The sequence below is a fragment of the Peromyscus californicus genome, unplaced genomic scaffold (assembly GCF_007827085.1).
Source record: "Peromyscus californicus insignis strain IS unplaced genomic scaffold, ASM782708v3 Scaffold_4__1_contigs__length_199733344, whole genome shotgun sequence".
NCBI classification, from domain to species: domain Eukaryota; kingdom Metazoa; phylum Chordata; class Mammalia; order Rodentia; family Cricetidae; genus Peromyscus; species Peromyscus californicus.
Genome location: NW_026294562.1, coordinates 88,778,077 through 88,793,297, shown reverse-complemented (window position 1 = coordinate 88,793,297; position 15,221 = coordinate 88,778,077). Strand labels below are relative to the sequence as shown.

General features: G+C 46.4%; 1 protein-coding gene across 1 annotated transcript in view; it reads left to right on the top strand.

Annotated features, from left to right (window-relative positions):
• Positions 1-15,221, top strand: part of Insc (INSC spindle orientation adaptor protein) — a 112,119-nt gene that overhangs the window by 35,885 nt on the left and 61,013 nt on the right. Inside the window, exons 3-4 of the mRNA XM_052763368.1 lie at positions 13,287-13,632; positions 14,530-14,582. Coding sequence (XP_052619328.1) covers positions 13,287-13,632; positions 14,530-14,582 — 399 coding nt within the window. The remainder of the gene's footprint in view (positions 1-13,286; positions 13,633-14,529; positions 14,583-15,221) is intronic.

Below are 15,221 nucleotides of genomic sequence, written 5' to 3'. Positions count from 1 at the left end.
GGTGCCTGTAACCCCAGAATTGGGGGACAGGAGGAGAAAGGCACATCCTAGGAGCTCACTGGCTGCCCAGCCTATCCAAACAACACTCTTCAAGTTCTGTGAGAGACCCTGTCTAAAGGCAATAGGTGATAAATGATAAAGGGAGACACTGATTCCTGGTCTAGCACCTGCACTCACATGCATGGGCACATACACCAGACTCTTGTGTGCATGCCCCTCCCACAAAGTCCCCATAGATATTTAATGAACAGACAAGCCCTTTGCTAGGGAGCTTCAGGTAAGTAAAAGAACTCAAACATGCATGGCTTAGCAATGGGACTTAGTTTTTTTCCCTAAGACACTTCTCTTCTGTCTCCAGCATGCTGGTCTTTCTTCATCCCTCCTTCCCTCCCTCCTATCATCTTTCCCCCACTTCCTTTCTTCTCTCCCTTTCTCCCTCCCTCCCCCTATATGTCCCTCATTCCATCCCTTCCTCCTTTCTTTTCTTATTTCAGAGAAAACAGTTGTTTAGAGGGAAAGGATAAGCTATTTATCTTGAGAACTCTGAGTGGGAGCCAAAAGTTTGGTTGGTTGAAAGATTCAGAGAGTTGAGAGAGACATTTTTTTCCATCTAAAGAAGAATGATTCAGAAATAGTTTTAGCCTTTGCTTTTAAGTTCATTGGAAGGGACAAAGTCTATAATTTGCTCATCAAGTCTCTGGGGGGAGAGCACAGTGCAGCAGGGAGCATGGGTTGGGAGGCAGAGGCCAGCCTGCCACCAACTTGCTGTCTGTCCTTGGACAAACCTTCTCCTCCAGGGTTCAGGTTTTTCATCCCAGGAAGGGGAGACGGTACAGATTCTCCCAGGCATCTCTAGATTCAACATTCTAGGATTATAGGGCCAAGTTTTAGATGGCTTTGTCCCTTTGTGGACAAAATGATCTTTAGTGTCACAGGGCAGGGAAAGCAGCTCCATTGACTAGCAGGAGGCCTCCTCAGTCTCTCCTATGAGATTCCTAGAAAAGTTTGGCAACTGCTTTGTACCTGGGGTGAAAGTGTTGGGTGTATTAGTTTTGGAGTATACTAGTTTCAGCTCTGAGGGTGAGCTCTGTTTAGCTTGTATGAACTCCTTGATATGGCTGGATGTGTGCTATGGAAGAAAAGGTTTGCCCTGGTTTTTTTGGAGTATAATGCTGATAAATCCACAGGTGAAAGCATTCCAGCATGCTTCAGAATTTTACTCAGTCATTACAAACTCACCCCTATTCCTCCCCTGGCTATACTTGACCACTCACCACTTCCCTAGTCATGATCCCATGCCTCTCCTTCTTGGCACATGATACTCCTTCTATCTGGAGCTATCCTCTTCCAAATCCTGCTGCACTTGAGAGCATGCTCTGAGGGCAGGAAACTTACAGGGACACCCTAACTCTAGTCACACACCCCTTTTCTTTTCTCTCATAACTCTCTGCTAAGTCCCATGCACCGTGTATAGCACACACTTGACCGAAGGAACAGATCTGCATAATAAAAGGTTCCACCCCATGGAGATCATATTCTGTACTGGCTTAGTTACTTTTCTGTAAAGTAAAACAGCATGACCAAGGCAACTTTTAAAAGGAAGGGTTTGTTTGGGGCTTATGATTCTAGAGGATTAGGATCTACCATGCCAGAGACAGCATGGCAGCAGGTAGCAGACTTGTTGGCTAGAGCTAGAAGCTGAGAGCTAGGCCCTCACACATCTTGAACATCAAGCAGGAGGGAAAGAATGAACTGGGAATTGCTTAGAACTTTGAAACCCTAAATTCTGCCTCCAGTGACATACTTCCTCCAACAAGGCCACACCTCCTAAGCCTCCACAAACAGCCACCAACTTGAGATAAGTGTTCAAACACCTGAGCCTATGGTGGAGTGGGGGGCATTCTCATTTAAACCGTCACAGGTATCTCCTCTGCAGAATCGTAGAACACCTAGCCCAGTGTGCACAGCAGATTTTGTACATGATATCTCAGTGCCTTTTATGTAGAAAAGCATTTCTTTACAGAGAACTCCCTTTGCACAGCAAATGGAAAAGAGTGGGACAGAGGAATCCAAATTCTAGACTTGGAAGGCTTTGAAATGAAAATACAACTTAGAGTACGAATAAATTAAAATGAGTCAAGCAAACAATAGATGTGGTGTTCCACTAACTATCTACTCTAGAGTGTGGAAAACACTATACATAGGACCAATAGGATACACTAGGAATGGGGAACTGGTGCCAGGAGCTGGAGACCCAGTATAGGTCTGCCACAAGGTGGGAATATCATTCCTGTAGCACGAATCTCTAACACAGTCTTATTAAATAAAAGGCTTGGGAGCCAGGTATTGGGGTGATAGCTGAGAGATCAGAGAAACAAAACAAACCACAGCTAACCTCACCTCGATACTTCTCAGCTGATCCTGTTTCCTCAAACTGGAAGCCTCTGAGTCCTCATCTGAATGGATCTCAGCTGAACTGCTGCTCAAAAGCCTGAAAGCTTAACCAGGCTCTAGTTCCTGGTCCTCATGCCTTATATACCTTTCTGCTTCCTGCTATCACTTCTTGGGATTAAAGGCATGTATCACGATGCATGACTATTTCCAGTGTGGCTTTGAACTCGCAGAAATCAGATGAATCTCTGCCTCCGGAATGCTAGGATTAAAGGCGTGTGCTACCACTGCCTAATCTCTATGTTTAATATAGTGGCTGTTCTTTTCTCTGACCCCCAGGTATGTTTATTGGGGTGTACTATATATCAACCACACGTTTCCTTTGGTATGCAAAGATCAGCCCTAGAGACTTTTCCTCAGTGGTGGACTTCAAAGAATGAAGGGGGGAAATCCAAGAGGCAAAGATAGGGTGAGGACAGTGAAGAGGTGAGGAGACCCCGAAGCTCTCAGAGCTCTGATAGTGTTACTCTCCCAGGACCACTGTCCATGTGATCTCCCCAGCTTCCCTGCTCTGCTACAGAATCATCAGAGATCTGTAATAATGGGACCAAGCCAGCAGAGTGGCTCTGAAGTCTTACAGACCCCATTGCTTCTCAGCAAGAAATGAGTGAAGGATTTGGGAAGTAACCAGCACACAGTGGGCTGTAGATGGCCCCAAGCTTTACAACGGCATCACTATGCAAGATAAGAACAGATTTGCATAGTGGAACAAGCTAACCCTGGGTCCTAGGGGTCAGACGATCAGCTGAGTTGCTGGACACTGTCCAAGGGTACAGCATAATAGAGAAGATCAAGAGTCTGGTTTCACAGTTTCTGAGGTTTGTTCCCACACCTTCTCTGTGTGACATTGCCCAAATCAGTTCAGTGATGCTGGCTTCATAGGACTGCTTCAAGGGTTAAAGTGAGCAACTGATATTGAGTCAAGTGCTTAGCCGGGTGCCAAGAATACCTGTTAAAACAGTTGGCAGTGGGGTCTTAGACAAATAACGTGGTGCCCCCGAATCTTTGCTTCTACATCTGTAAGGTAGAATGCACATCTCCAAACACTAAACCACCCTGAAGACTGACACCCAAAAGGTGCTCTAATTGACAATCCTTCACTGTTGGATGGGCAGTCTATTCCCTCTGACCTAGAGCAGTCCTGGAGAAATGTTTTTGGAGTGTATTGCTTGAGTTTTTAAAGTACTAGAGTTTTTAAAGATGAAGTTCTATAACTCCCTCCCCCTCTCCAACCCCGCCCTGCATAATTCCAGTCTAAACAGCATCATCTAGTCAGGAGTCTGGTGTGTGGAGAGGATTGTGGTTGCATCTGGAGTTGTGTTTGCAGTCTGCAAGACTCCAGCAGATCCAGATTTGGGTCTCAGTCGCCTCATTCTAGATGTCTAGGAAAGCCTCGGTCTGAGAGTGATAGAGGAGCACCATGGGGCACAGGAGATCTTCAGAGGCCTGTCGGAGCTGCTAGGAACCCCACCCCTGTAAGATACCCTCTCCCTGCTCCCTAGGCACAGGAATGGTCTTTAGAGCATCAGGTTCAGGTTCCTGTTCACCATGGGTATAGCAAAAACTGAACCCCAGTCCCAGCCATGGCCCCTCTGACTCCTTGAGCAGAGACCCTACAGGCTCCTGACTGGTGATTTTCCACCATGAAGGGAATGTGACTCATTGCCAGGCCCTCTGCCTTGACCTCAATTTTCAATTCTCCTCTGCGTGAGTAATAGGATCAGTTGTCTGGACTTGCAAAGGACAGATTTCATGCATAGTGAGATGGCAGCTTAAAGTTCACGGCTGAGGACAGTTGAACCACTAGAAGTTAGGGTGTGGCAAGGACAGCAGGATCCCCCACCGCATAGCCAGAGCTGCCCTGGTTAACTAGATATTTTATGTTGGGGTCAGTCAGCAAATCCAATAGAGAGGTGGGGCCTAGAGATTTAGAGAGCTAATGACAGAGAGCCAGGCAAGCTATGCAATTATGGGATGCTCAGTGCTAACACAGTCCAAACCTTAATGAGCCCCAGTCCCTAGACTCTGAAATTGAGGAGAGCAGCTCATTCTGTGGCGGCACAGTGACCAAGGCTGGGTGTGGATGAGTTGGTACTGGGGCTGCATCTGGGGGAGGGGATGTGTTTCCTTGCCTAGTCTCTTCCCTAGGAGACTCTAAGGACTCTTAGATATATATGTCCACAGGGCCTAGTTCCCCCTTCTGCAGTGGCCTATGGCCCCTACTTATTATAGTACCTTGCACTACAACCAAACAAAATGAAAACTCACTCCTGCTTGGCTTTGATTCCTGTCCCAACAACGACAGCTTCAGCCACTGGGACCTGATGTCCAGGGATCAGTTTTGATCTCCCCTCCTTCCCTCATGTCCCCTCACTCCCTTCCCTTCTGGGGCAGCCACTTCTTTCCCTCTCCGGGCACTTTTGTTCAGGTTCTGTTTTCTCTCCTCCAGCAGCGCTCTCTCTCAGGCAGCCCCCGGACTGGTATTTAATCCTGCTTTACTCCTCTTCCAAGTGTCTCCAAACGCGCTCAGAGCTAAATCCAAATTCCTAAACTTGCTGCACTCAAGGTCGTTGATGAGGACCAGCCTGTCTCTTCAGACGCTTCCCTTCCCTCCTCCTCCTCCTCACAGGCCTCCTGCTTTAGCCATGCAGCTCCTGCTGTATTACTAATCTGATCCTTTTGGCCTTTGGACATCATGTCCCCCTCGGCACAGAAACCCACTGACTCTTGTCATTTTGGTCAGCTTCTCTTCCCCAAGGACAGGGTAAATGCTGTTTCCTTTGTGTAAATACTCCCAGGCAAGGTCAGGCAGGCTCCATCTTCTGTGATCCGGGCTACTGTTTCACAGTTTCTTGATGACAGCCGGTGTTTAGTGAAGCTAAGATTTTGGGCCCTGGAGGCCTGGGCTTGAGTAATGGCTCTCTACCGTGTACTTACCCTGTGCTCTCTCCTGGCAGAAGTTTCCTCATCTGGAAGTAATAATAGTCCTTCTCTTGTCGTGCTGTGGGCCGGATGAAAGGACAGACTATAGAGAGGGGCTCAGAATCCCAGCTGGCTTCTTGCTGGATTTCAGCACGTTGGCTACTGTTAGGATTACTTCCGGATTTGATTGTTGGTGCTGCCTCACCTGTCTGAGGTGTTAATGAGCCTTGACAGGACTGAGAGTTTCTCTCGCTCAGCTTTTGGAGCCTCTCCTGATGTATGTGAGTACATAGAAAACATCTGCCTGTAGCCTGGGCCTGACCCATCCTGGCTGGGAGACTTGGTATGATGAGCGATTTCTAGTGGTATCTGGGGATGTTTTGGAGGACAGAGCCACCGATGCAACTCAAAGGAAGAATCGTGTGTTTTTCAAGCCTGCCCACAGCTGGAGGCAGGGAATTTGTGTCAGAGCCCGAGGCTTGCATGGTGGATGAAATGGGGTCCACTCACTGGGCTGGATGGTAGCAGAGCTTCAGAAGCCAGGGGAATCCTCTAGAGATGGCACCTATTTTCTTTCTTGCCTTTCACAGAATGGTACAATGCTCTTAGGATGACCACTGTTATGCTAGATCCGTGAGGACGCCTACCTGGGCCATGTTGGTAAATGGAACTCTTTGAGGCAGGAAAGAGAAAAGAGCAGGGAAGACACAGCTCATTCCCGTTTATTATTCACATGGAGTTCCACGGCACAGTCATGAAGGTGGACCTGAGCACTGGGACAGCTGAACTCCAGTTCCTGTGTGTGTGTATGCATTTGGAGTCTTTACCTAAGGACACTGAACATGGCATTGGAACAGAGAGCAGCCGTTTGTAAGATTCTTTAATGTAGCATGTACTAATAGTGTTCTAGAGTCTGAAGTGTTAGGTTCAACCCCAAGCATTGCTTATTCAGCCTCACAAAGCTTCAGTTTCTGAATCACAAGAGAAGCCCTTCCAGGGTCATGGGGGAGCTGAGCATGATGATAATGGGAAGTGCCCCGTCATGACCGGCAGAGGGCCTGCCTCAATACATGCTGTTAAATCACTAGGGAGTTTTTTTCTCCCTGGATTACCACACCCCTAAGAAACAGACAGACTAGAAGTTACTAGTGTTTGCCATTCTCATTCACAAGGTATTTAAGTTTAATTCGTGTATATGGAGAACAGCTTCAGGGTGCTAGGTCCAGCAGCTGGGGTACAGGTAGGAGAGGTGAGACAGACATAGGCTGGACCTGCTCAGGGTCAGCCCTAGACTTCTGACCGTTTATCTACTGTGACCCCTTTTACCCAAAAAAATGTTTACATGACCCCAAGTATATAGGCATATATACTAGGTATACAGTCAAATATTTATTAGTAATAAATCAGGAATAAATTTATCTCAAAGCAACTCTTTTTGTATCTATACAGTTTTATCAGGTATAAAAGTGTATCTGCATGCTAAAGAGATTGGATATGTTGTTTCTTTTTGCATAAAGAAGTAAATCTTAGCTGACTGACACTGCAGAACATAGGGCAATGTCTATGTTTTTGAGTTGATTAATACTTTGACTTTGTAATTAATTAATTTTATCATTGTTAGTACTAAGAATTCTGTTCATATAAATACATAGTACAAAATAGCGGAAGTAGATATGTGCCATTTCAGAAATTGTTAGAAATTCCACCCTAGTCCCAAGTCAAAATTAACAATGATCTATAAAACTAAAATTAACAACTCAAACAGCAATTTTAAAGTCAGGAATTCTAATACAATTCAGGGATATGCTAATTTGATATTTACATGCTGAGGAGGATGATAGGAAACTATTATAAGGATTTAAACAGTTGATACTGGTGCTTGACAGTGGACTCTCTGGAACGTGCAGACATGTGGAGCATCATGTGAGACATGAACTCATCAAGGAGGCTTCCTCAGAGGAGATGAGTCAGCACATGAGGAGAAGGTGTGGGCAAGAGGTCAGTGTTGAGAGATTGAAAGGACTTGGGGACAGTGATTGGAAATGATGGGGAAGGTGTAGGTGAGTGAACTGAGGCCCAGAGCACAAGAGCTCAGAGCCACTAAGAGGAGGGTTGTGGAGGACAGTGTAGGCAGTGACTCTTAGTCAGGTCTCCTCCTGTTGACATCATCACACCGACTCTCAGACATGTACAGAGCCAACACGCATGCACGCACGCATGCATGTATGCACGCATGCACACGCACACCCCTCACAGAGGTTAACGATAAGTCACAGGCTGCAGAGACCGTTCCGTGGGGAAGGTGCTTGCTGCCAGGCTTACTCTCCGAGTTTGATCCTTGGGACTCACATGGTAGCAGGAGAAAACTGACTGCTGCTGTCGTCCTCTGAGTTCCACATGTGTGCATGTGAGTGCTCACAGATGCAATAAGTAGTAATTGCTAAAAATAATAAATCATGAAGGAATTAATGAAAGGCAGGGAGTATTCATAACTGATTTCCAGCTAAGGGCATCTAGAATGCCAGAGTTAGCAAGAGAGAACTCGGAGTCATTAGAGAGGGGACAACTGTCAAAGGTGTGTGCTAGCTCCTTGTGCTGAGCACAGGTGCCTGGTTCATATCCCTTGGCATTGCGAAGCAGAATAATGAGTCTCCTGACCTGGACCCAATTCCCACTGTAGGACCCTCTTTGAGTGAGGACTCTTGATCAGGCGCGTCAATGAGTACAGGTCAGGATCGCATGTGCTCGGTATGCAGATGGTATTTGCATGGCCACATTTCTAATCTCTGTGACAAAATCCTGACAAAAGTGACTGAGCAAAGGAAGGGTCACTTCAGCTCATAGTTTGGGATACAGTCCACCGTGGTCTGGAAGCCATGGCAGCAGAGGCTTGAGACAGCTGGTCACTTGACGTTTGCAGGGATGCGAGGCAGGGGTCACATTGCGTCAGCAGTCAGGAAGCAGAGAGAAGTGAACAGTGGCAGTCAGCTTGCTTTCTCCTTTGCATCTATACGGGGACTCCAGTCCCTAGAATGGTGCTATCTTCAGTTAGGGTAACTTTTCCCATCTCAATTAAGCTGATCTAGAAAATTCCTCATAGACAAGTCCAGAGGTTTGTTTCTTCTGGGTGATTTTACATCCTGTCAAATTGATTGGTATTTGTTATTAATTATCATAGGATGCAATAAATAGTTTCTCTTAGAAACTGTTTTGTTGAAAACCATGTTAGGTTTTACAGAAAATGGGGAAAAAGTAAGATACCCTCGAAGTTGCCTATTTCTTGAGAGAGTAATGTAGACTATGGAATGACTGCACAGATCGCTTTGTCTTTTGCAGCCAGGTTGCTGATGGGTACCACTCCCCTTTGTCAGGACTCCTGGAGTTATCCAGGATGTAGGCTCCAATCTTTTACTGTTATGCCAAGCATTTTAATAAAAAGAAAATGGCATGGGGCATAGAAGGGAAATATTAAGTGGGCAGGATGAATAATAAATGTGGGAATTTTTGATTAATGTTAGGGTAAAATCTTAGCTTGGGGAAGAAGGTCAGTGGATAGTGACAGGTGAGAACATGGAGGATCAGAGGGCACAGAGGCCATTTGCCATGTCATGGGTGGACGGAGGGAGTTTGTACAGTCTTCTGAGGTAAAGAAGAACTCGCTAACGTTTCTAGCAGTGCATGGATGCATTCATGGTGAGTGGGGAATCATGCTGCGTGAGCAATGCAGAGTGGTGAAGGCACTCAGCTAATCTGCTAACTAGGTGTGGATAGCAATGCAGAACTAGAGACTTATCTGCCCCAGTGCCTGGAAAGACTCACGCTGGTGCCACTCAGTGTGGGACTCTCAGGAAGAGCAGAGGCCAAGTGACGAACACAGAGGAAAACTTAAGCAACATCAAGCGGAGGCGTTTTCTAACCCTACTGGTGCCTGGAGCAGAGGGTTGGAAGTTAAAACCCCAACCACACTGTCAATTATTTATACTCATTGCATAAATTATTATGTTTAAATTGGCTGCCTAGTAAACAGTGTATAGTTTTGTACCACAGAGGTTAGGTCATTCTAAATTAATCTATCCTTGTTTTGATGAGAGGGAGGGCTGGGAGAGAGAAAAGGGGAGAGAGTTAGTTTTCTCCATTGGACTATTTGGGTTATAGAGAGGCACATGGGCTGGGTGGTCCCCAATGTCACTTGTGATGATAGTCCTTGGGGGGTCCAGGAAGCATTCTATTACTCAGAGCAAAATCCACAGTGTTTATATTGCCCGGGAAGCCGCTGATGTGCTAGCCAATCTTTTCTGAGCTCACTTTCCACTCATCTTTCTTCCATACTCTCCACTATAGCTACCTTGTCTCCCCAGTAGTTTCCTTCCGGGGCCTTTGCCTGGGCCCTTTCCTCTGTTGTGAACACTGTTTCAATATTTTATCATGTTCTTGCTTCCTGGGAGTGTTTGCTCCTGATTTACATTTTACACTTATTTAAAATGGCAATGACTTTCTTGTGTCTCACAGGAACATTTTTAAAATTTTTTTTTTTATATTCATCTGTTTATTTTATATCCCAGCCACAGCCTCATTCCCCACTCTCCCCTCCAAGTCCCTCTCCCTCATTACTACATCCCACCCTCCAACCTCCTCCTCTTCCGTTGCCATCCAGGAAGGGCAGGTCGCCTATGAGGATTAATAAACCATGGTATTTCAAGTTGCAGTAAGACTAAGCACCTCCCCATGTATTAAGGCTGAGAAAGGTGACCCAGTATGAGAAGTAGGGTCCCAAAAGCCAGTAAAAGTCAGAGACAGTTCCTATTCCTGCTGTTATGAGTCCCACAAGAGGACCAAGTTACACAACTATAACATATATGCAGAATGCCTAGGTCAGTCTCATCCAGGTTCCCTGGCTGTCGGTTCAGTCTTTGCCAGCTCCTATGACCCCAGGTTAGTTGATTGTATGAGCCTTCCCATGTTGTCCTTGACCCCCTGGCTTCACAGGAGCATTTTTGAGCTCCCTGATTCTGCCTCATCCTTTTAGTAGAAATGATCAGTTGAACACCACACAGTTCTCATTTATTCTGTTTTATCATTTGCTTTTTGCCTATCATGTGCCCTCCATAACGGGATGGATGTTGGTTGTTTCGTTTGCTGCTTTATCCCCCTTCCTGGTACAACATGGGCTCTATGTAAATGGTGGTTAAATAGAAAAATGAATGTTCAGAAGGGCTCTGTGAGGACACGTGGGACACACATCTGCATATGTGGATTGAAGATCCATGGAGGGCAATGAGAGACCTTGAAAAAGCAGAAATGAAAAGTCTGTTAGAAGTCTGTCTGTCAGTCTGTCTGTCTGTCTCAATCAGAGCTCATCATCCACTTCCAAGCCCCTTTCTGCACCCATTCTGCTACGCAGTCACAGACCAGGGTCTAGTCTTGGACTGTTCTCTCATTCATTACACCAATGAGCCAGTGTCAAAGTCTTCATGATTTTATCTTATTCATAGTCTTTGCATCCATGCTGAGGCTTGAACACAGGGCCTTGAGCATGGTAGGCAAGCACTCTGCTATAAAAGTATGCTCCCAGCCCTTCCTTAACCATTTAAAAATTATTGATTTATTCAGTATGTGCAAGTGTTTTGCCTGCGTGAATGTATGTGCACCACATGCTTGCACAGTGCCCATGGAGGTCAGCAGAGGATATCAGGTCCCTGGAACTGGAGTTACAGGTGGCTGTGCGCTGCTGTGTGGATCCTAGGAAGGGAACCTGGGTCCTCTGCCAGAGGAGCCAATGCTTTCAACCACTGAGCCATTTCTCTAGCCCTCTTTCTTAACCATTCTTGAAGGATTGTTCTCCAAGAACACTTTTCCTACTGAAGCTCAGGATTCCCCTTTGTCTTCTATTTGAGTCACTTTGGCTGAATAGAAAAGTCCTTGGCTCTCAGCTCATTTCCTTGAGCATTTCATTGTGACTACTTTTGAATAAGATGTTGGTCTAAAAATATCTAACGTTAACATACATTTCTATTTTTTATCTGTAACTTGTACTTTCTTCTGCATGTTCAAGGGGCCCCTCCACCCATCTCTTCCTTTATTCCATTATTGTTCAACTAGCTTTGTTAGTCTTTATCACTTACTCCCCTTTAGACAGCCTTATGTAGTCTCATCTGGCCTTGAACATAGCTGAAGATGAACATGAACTTCTGATTCTTCTATCTCAAGCACGCAGTACTTCACCTGCCTTGTTTCCTGTGCAGTGTTCTTACTAGACGAAGTCTGGACATCTTTGTTTCCATGCAAGCAGGATGTTCTTTCATGGTGTCTCTAAGTCTGATACTTGCTATGATTTGGTTCCTAGATGCTCTCCAAAGGTTCCTTTGTTGAACACTTGGTTCCCAGCTGGGGATGCTGTTGAGAAGAGTAATAGGAGGTAGGGGCCTAGTGAAAGGAAGTGAGCTTGTTGGGGCATGGGTCTTGAAACAGGCATTTGTACCCCACCACAGTCCCCCAAACAATGGGACAGAGTAACCATGGACTGAAAGCTCTGAAATCATGAGCAAAACCAGTCCTTTCTTCCCCATGAGTCTCCTTGAATGCTTTGCCCCAGCCACAGAAAGCTGGCTAACATACCCCTGCCAGCCAGGGATAAGAGTGTGTCCACTCAGAAGATCCAGTGCTCACGTTCATTCTCAAGGAGGTATACGGAGAACTGGCCCTGGCACATGGTCCTGAACACTGTGATTTTCCTATCTTCCTTCTCTTCCAGTCTCTACCTCTGCTGTCCTGCCCCGTCACCCTTCAATAGCATGTCAGGGCTTTCAGCACAAATGTCTGAACCCTGCCCTCAAGGTCAGGTTTCTGGCCTTCTGTCTTCTCACTGTTCCTCCTCTTCCAAAGGGACAAATCAAACCCAAGGAACTGACTCATTGTACCTTTGACTGTCATACCTCAAGCATACTTCCTCTGCCTTGATGTGGCCAAACAGTATCCTGCCCTATCTTCGCCCCTCCGAGAACACCTTGCCTTGATCTCTGTCTGAAGGGAGAGACTCATCCTCCTTTCAACTCCCAGAAGACCATTACTCTATGGGAAGGTGCTGACTAAAATCATCTCAAATATTTGTGTTCTTGCATGTTTCAGACAGGGTTCTGTAGCTAACTGGCAATAGACATAACTCTTGGACCCCAGCGGTCCTGGAGTTTCTCCTGCATAGGCTAAGTTCCACCATTGGCATGATTGATGTGTGGGCAACAGCTCCAGTTGCTATGATTCTTGGCTTAATTTGGCAGCATAGGAGGGGGATTGGATTAATACAGCTTCGTGCCAAAGCTTTCTCATTGTGCCCGGGGGGTGTATTAGTTACATCTAACTAATTGCTGTGACCAAATGCCCGACAGAAGTAACATGGAAGAGTTCACTTTGGCTTATGATTTGAGAGGATTCAGCTCATTGTGGGGGCATGGCAATAGGGACATGAGGTGTCTAGTCCCATTGGCTTCCTCGCTAGAAGCCATGAGTGGTGAATTCCAGTGCCCAGCTTATGCACAGTCCACACATGGCCTGTTGAGTGTGTAATCAGCTGTCCTGTTGTACTGGGGGTGGTGGTGAGTTCTGCTGCTGCCTTCTCCCTCCTCGCTCCTCTTCTTCCTTTAAGCTGCCCAGAGTTCCTGTGTCAGTTTCCCCACAGTACCTGACACACGCGTGATGCTACATACAATGAACTCATGTGTCCAGTGTTTCACTAATGTCTGAAATCGCTGAGTAAATTATTGTCTGTGGGATGGTGATAATGAGAAATCGTGGGGAGAAGTGGAGAAACAGTGCTGAGCTTAAACTAGATGCTCGGCGAACATCAGTGGCCTGGGAAGGGAGCTCTCTGGGAAAGGCAGAGTGTTGGCAGTCACCCTGCCACTGTTCCCTGGTTGCAGGCTACACTTCATGCAGGTGGACTCGGTCCAGCGCTGGATGGAGGATCTGAAGCTCATGACCGAGTGTGAGTGCATGTGCGTCTTGCAGGCAAAGCCCATCAGCTTGGAGGAAGACACACAAGGTGACCTTATCCTAGCAGGTGGTTCTGGCCCAGGAGATCCACTACAGCTGCTCCTGAAGCGGGGCTGGGTCATCAGCACAGAGCTTCGCAGGATCGGGCAGAAGCTGGCCCAGGACCGCTGGGCACGTGTGCACAGCATGAGTGTGCGTCTGACATGCCATGCACGCTCCATGGTCAGCGAGTACAGCACCATCAGCAGGACCTCCTCCCAGGAAATGGGCCAGGTCAGTCATGCCAGGCTAGGGCTCATAGTGCTGGGTGTGGGCATGCCTTCCTGTATTTTGGAGTCTGAACCTTTCCTGGCCAGGGCTCTCCCATCTTCTAATAAAGGAGAGAAAGATAGTGAGAACATTTAATGATTATATGCTTGTGCAAGACATTGTGACAGGCATTTCCTTTGCACAAATATCTCATTTAACTTGCACACCCACTGCAAGTAGAAAGAGTTTTAGTACAGGCTGCATGGCTTCAATTATCAGTCTGCATTATGTGACTTTGCAAGTCATTTGACTCCGCTACGTCCTAGTGCATTCAGTGAGTCCAGCAATGTTTATTCCATGAGGATGGTTAAGTTATTACACGTAAAGCCTGCCATGCAGCTGACTGAAAAGATTAGGATTATAGTGCCCATTTTATGGTTAAGGGGATAGACATTCAAAGGCTGAATGTCTATCACTTGCCCCACGTTAAGCAGGGGATGGCGTGAAGGAGGTTCAGACCCAGCTTTTCTGATTCCAAAATGCATTCAAATCTTCCCACAGTCCAAAATGAACCACTGAACCTCCACCCCACCCCGCATCGTGATTTCTCTCTCTCCTTTCTTTCTTCATCTTTCACCTTAAACTTCTCCTTCCTTCACTGTCCAGGCAGTGAGTGTTGGTTCATCCTTTGAACCCAGCTTAAATGCCTCTTCCTCCCTGAGGCTTCTCAGAGCTCACAGTATAATTAATTGTATGCTTCCTCTTCTTACTCTCTCAATGCATCTGACCTTGGCTACTCATGTCCCAGGTCACAGTGCATTATGGTTTCTGTGCCTGTTTCCCCCTTCACTTTCGGGCCCCAGAGTGCCGAGCACGGCAGCTGGCCCTCAATGAAATGACATGGACCTTTTCTGATTACAGGCAGAGAAGTTGCTCATGGATAAATGTTCTGAGCTCTCGGCAGTCACAGAGAGGTAAGTGCACCTGGGCACTCTGCTTGACCAGCTGGCCTTCTGGCTTCAGGGAGAGGGGGCTAATATCTTTTCTGGAGGTCAGGAGCTTGCACTAGCTGGTGGTAGGCAGGAGTTTCTTTTTCTTGGCATTCTCAGAAACATCAAAAGATTATTTTGAAAAGACAGTGTAGTGTTATATGTCTGTAATTGCAACACTTAGAAGGCTGAAGCAGGAGGATTGCTCCAAGTCCAGTATGGTTTACCTAGTGAGTTCCAGGCCAGGAAGGCCTGCATAGTAGAACCAAAAAAGTAAAATAAAATAATAAAAGATTCCCATGAGGTTTTTGCCCCATATTCAGAGCCTAGGTAAAGGGACAGTTAGAAGAGAGCCTTGGATGTTAGTGGAAAGCTGTTTGGGGTAAGCTGATAATGGGAAAAGGTTTCCTTCAGGTTTGGAGAACCCCCTTGGTCTGCAGAGTGAAGGCAAGATCTCAGTTAAGGTGAAAGCTGAACTCACACTTCTACACATATGCACAGAGACAGAGATGTTCACAGACACACACTCACTCACACACAGACATATAAACATACACTCATAAGATCATAGAAATCTGCCCACAGCTTCTTGCCCCTATATCATACCATAAACATATATGAGCT